Source organism: Trachymyrmex septentrionalis, unplaced genomic scaffold, assembly GCF_001594115.1.
Source record: "Trachymyrmex septentrionalis isolate Tsep2-gDNA-1 unplaced genomic scaffold, Tsep1.0 scaffold70, whole genome shotgun sequence".
Lineage (NCBI taxonomy): Eukaryota > Metazoa > Arthropoda > Insecta > Hymenoptera > Formicidae > Trachymyrmex > Trachymyrmex septentrionalis.
The window spans coordinates 1,084,532-1,088,513 of NW_017305885.1; the positions used below are offsets into that span (position 1 = coordinate 1,084,532).

Consider the following 3,982-nt stretch of genomic DNA (forward strand, 5'->3'; position numbering starts at 1 on the left):
GAGAGAGAGAGAGAGAGAGAGAGAGAGAGAGAGAGAGAGAGAAGATGGGTGTGATAGAGAAGAGTAGAGAACTAGATAGAAGACAAGAGGATGGGGAAAGAGAGGGAGAGAGAGAGAGACGAGGGCCGCGGGTTTGAGATGCAGGGAGCGCATCGCCCTCTGGTTATAATGGCAAGATGGAAGGAATGGGGCTAGGTAGGAAATTTGCAAATTTTCACGACGGGGCACGGATAATTTCCGGTTGGCTCGGTGGTTTCCGCCCTTGACAAATGACTGTGGTATCCGGTTATTGGCTGCAGCGACGACCCCCTTCGCATTCCGAATCAGGGAGAATGTCTCTTCGAACACTATCAAATGCATAAGGGGTAGACAATGCATCAGCCAAAAGATGCACTGCGACGTGATTACCTTTCGTCGATGCTATCGTCGCTTTATACATATTTCGAACATTACGTAATATTATTTTAATTTTTTTTTGATAATTTACTAATTTTAAAAACAAGAAGTCCACACAGAAATACAACTTGGCAGAATAGAGTTAGCAAACAAATTTATTTCCATAAGATCTAAATATATTCCTGATAATCCAAATTTTATTTAAAAAATGTTTGCATTTTTACATTCTATCTGTTTAAAAAGTAATTCATAAATGAAATATCTGATCAAATCATATCTCTAATTATATAAAATTATGTAGTATTTGTTTTTATTGTTTTCTTGACCATAATAGTTCTGTATTACAGAAACTATTAAACGTAAGATACAAATTAATATTGAAAGTATCATAGAAATTTCAATTTAGCAAGTTAAGCTGTGAAAAATTGTTCTTTTCAAGGGAACACCCTTTCTTTTCTTTTTGTCGAAGGAGATACATTTATTAACTTGACGTTTTCGCTCGAATGCGCGGGAAATTCTACGTACGCTATTGAAAGCGACAAAGTGGCGTGACAACGATTTACTCACAGCGAACATTGAGAAAATATCCGATGCTGGTGAAAATGCCGAGCATATGCCGCGTATAACACTTGTACCAGCCGCTCTCGGCCCGAGTGATTTTTGTGAAGTTCAACCATCCGTCATCGCTCTGCTCCACGGGGGGCGGTCCATTGTCTGAAACACAAGCGGAAAGCTGGTGGATATACGAATTAACGCACTGGAAACAGTACGCACGGTCCGCGGATTTACGTTAACGTCGTCGCGCAGTTCGCATCAGCCGAGCGAGTGGGCTGCAAGCGACTTCTCTCGATGTTCACGATTTCACGACATTTTTTATAGACAATTGCCATACATGCATTATTTAATAATTAACTATTCGAAATTAATCGCCAACCATCGGAAAAAAGAAGCAGGTATTATGGAATTATTTGGAACAGATTCCGATCAGAATTATTCAATAATTCCCTAGATTTCTATTGTGTTTTCGAGGGAAAACGAAATAATTCCAGAATCTATTCCAATTCCATGACAGGTGCCAGGTTAAAAAAGTTAAAAACTTTTAAAAGTTTAAAACTTTATCTTAATAAATTTAGAACGTTAACTTTTTTATGTGAATGTATAATGATAATTGTTTGCGAATATGACTTTTTAGTAAAATATGACATGTAATTTCTCATTAATAATAACATGGATTAGACACAAAAATAATTAGATCATAAGAAGTTGCTTCTTTATAGAGATGAGATTATAAATCGGGTTAATTTTATCTCACTTATATCATTATCAAAATGGTTCCACTTCTAAAACGTCATCCATCTTCATCAGATAATCCAATTATACTGATTATGAAACGCATATCATTTTTGTGATTAAAAGCTCTTGGATAGTAATTTAAAATTGTATTACCGTACTGTTTGTTTATTCGTAATTATCTGAGAGATAGAGAGAGAGATAAAAAATAAAATAAAAAGAATATGGAAAGAGGAAAATTGAGGAGTCTTCAAAATTATTAATTATTATATCTAAAAAATTATTATCAGTAATGCAAGTACAATAATCGCCAAATTTAAAAAAAGTAACTGAACTGGCAAGGATGTCCGAAAAGAAAAATCCAAAAGGATATTTATTCGACTTATTCATAAATGCGAAAGTGATTCTGAGAGAGCGAGTATCAATTCGTTGGCCTTCCTTTTACCGTTTGCCGCCAAACTTTCATTTAGCTGTAGCCTATTTCTTTCTTCACTATTTTAGATCTACCATTACCGCTCATTCCTTCTCTCCTCCGCCATCGACCTCGTTACAGTGAAGCCGCCGATTCGACGCAGCTGTCGGATTGGCTACTTGAAAGTATACCTCTTTCACGAATGTGGAACTACCCCAGGGAATAAAGGAAGAGCATAGTCGGAAAACACACTCATGAAAGGTAGAGGATTACAGAGAGAAGGGAAGAAATGCGGGAAGAATATCGGGAAAGGAAAGAGAGTAGACGGAAAAGAGAAGAAGTGAATCCCATGTATCGTCAGACGGAGTTTTGTAGTGAAACTTTTATATAGGCCGGCCATAATCACAGGAAGGGTGGTGAGGCTATTCTATTAAAGACACCGCTCGCCTTTAACGTTGCCAAGCCAAGCTCGATTGTGTTAACGGTACAGTATCCCTGGTGAACTTCGTGAGATGCGGCGCCGTTTCGCATGAAATAAGGTCAGGCCGTGACTTAAAGTCCAAAAAAACGTACGACATTTCCGGAAAGTTCGGCCGGGATTTGGCCGGGAAATGAACAAAGCCAACTTAGAAGTAAATTGAAACGGAGGACAAAGAATTTTCTGCCAAAATTAAACAAAGAAAAATTTCTCCTATAACAAATTATAAATTTTGAATTGAAGACATATCATCATGTTTTTATGTAATATCCAAGTAATTTTTTTCTTTTATTAAAAAAAAAAATTAGTTAATATTTAACGGTAATTAGAAAAAGATTAGAATATATTTGTTACACCAAATCGTATGTGATATATTAACCGCTTTATTGACGATATCATTATGTTATATCCTACATTTAATAATATAATTGATTTTGAAATTGCTAAACAAATTTCCATGCTATCGTTGTATTATAATTTATATTCATATAACAATAATTTGACAATTTTATTTCCATAATTTATTAAAATTATAACAGTAACAGTTGATTTATTATATTTGTATAAAATTTCAATTCTCTCGAGATACAAAATATGACATAAAATAATAATAAATTAATTTAAACATACACAGTGATTTCTGTTTTCATAACAAAAATTGATTCTTTGGACAAAATTTCATTTTTGTGATTTTATTTTTGTGAACTAATCGTCTGAAATAAACAATATGGTATTCATGAAAAACAATAGAATCATATTGTAATTTTCGAATGAGACCAAATTCATCATCTCGCTACAATTTTTTTGCAGGAAGATATCTGATTATCGATGAAAAAATATCTTTAAAGATGAAGAGAGAGAGAGAGAGAGAGAGAGAGAGAGAGAGAGAAAGATCTCTAAACAAAATGCATATATGTTATTTTCATAATTAATAATCGATAATTACTTTTGCAAACTAATGATTCAATACTAGTCTTGCGCTCATTAAAAACGACAGAGTTATAATTTTGGAACGGGATTATTTCGTTGCAATTTTCTGTGCAACGATATTGGCGATTATATTGACCCGTGTGATTTTTCGCTCTAGTGGCAGTGTTGACCAGCGTATATGGTTCTCTCGACGCGGCATATCATGTTACAAAGCACGTGTACTCTACACGTTTTCGCACCTGTTTTTTAGTAACGGATTAGCTCACCTGTCAAATTACATACAAAAAGTGTACACACGGCGATCTTTTATGAATGGGTATGCACACCGGATTTTCTAAACGCTGTAACTCCATAAAAAATCGACGTAGCGACATGGAACAAAAACTGATCTTCTGTATATCGTGTACCACACAAGTGCCTATGTTAAAAGTATAAGCTTTTATCGTGATACGCACACACACACACATATATATATA

General features: G+C 34.8%; 1 protein-coding gene across 2 annotated transcripts in view; it reads right to left on the reverse strand.

Annotated features, from left to right (window-relative positions):
* Positions 1-3,982, reverse strand: part of LOC108753716 (hemicentin-2) — a 362,006-nt gene that overhangs the window by 70,857 nt on the left and 287,167 nt on the right. For both annotated transcript variants that reach the window (XM_018495572.1, XM_018495573.1), the window contains exon 8: positions 964-1,110. In XM_018495572.1, coding sequence (XP_018351074.1) covers positions 964-1,110 — 147 coding nt within the window. The remainder of the gene's footprint in view (positions 1-963; positions 1,111-3,982) is intronic.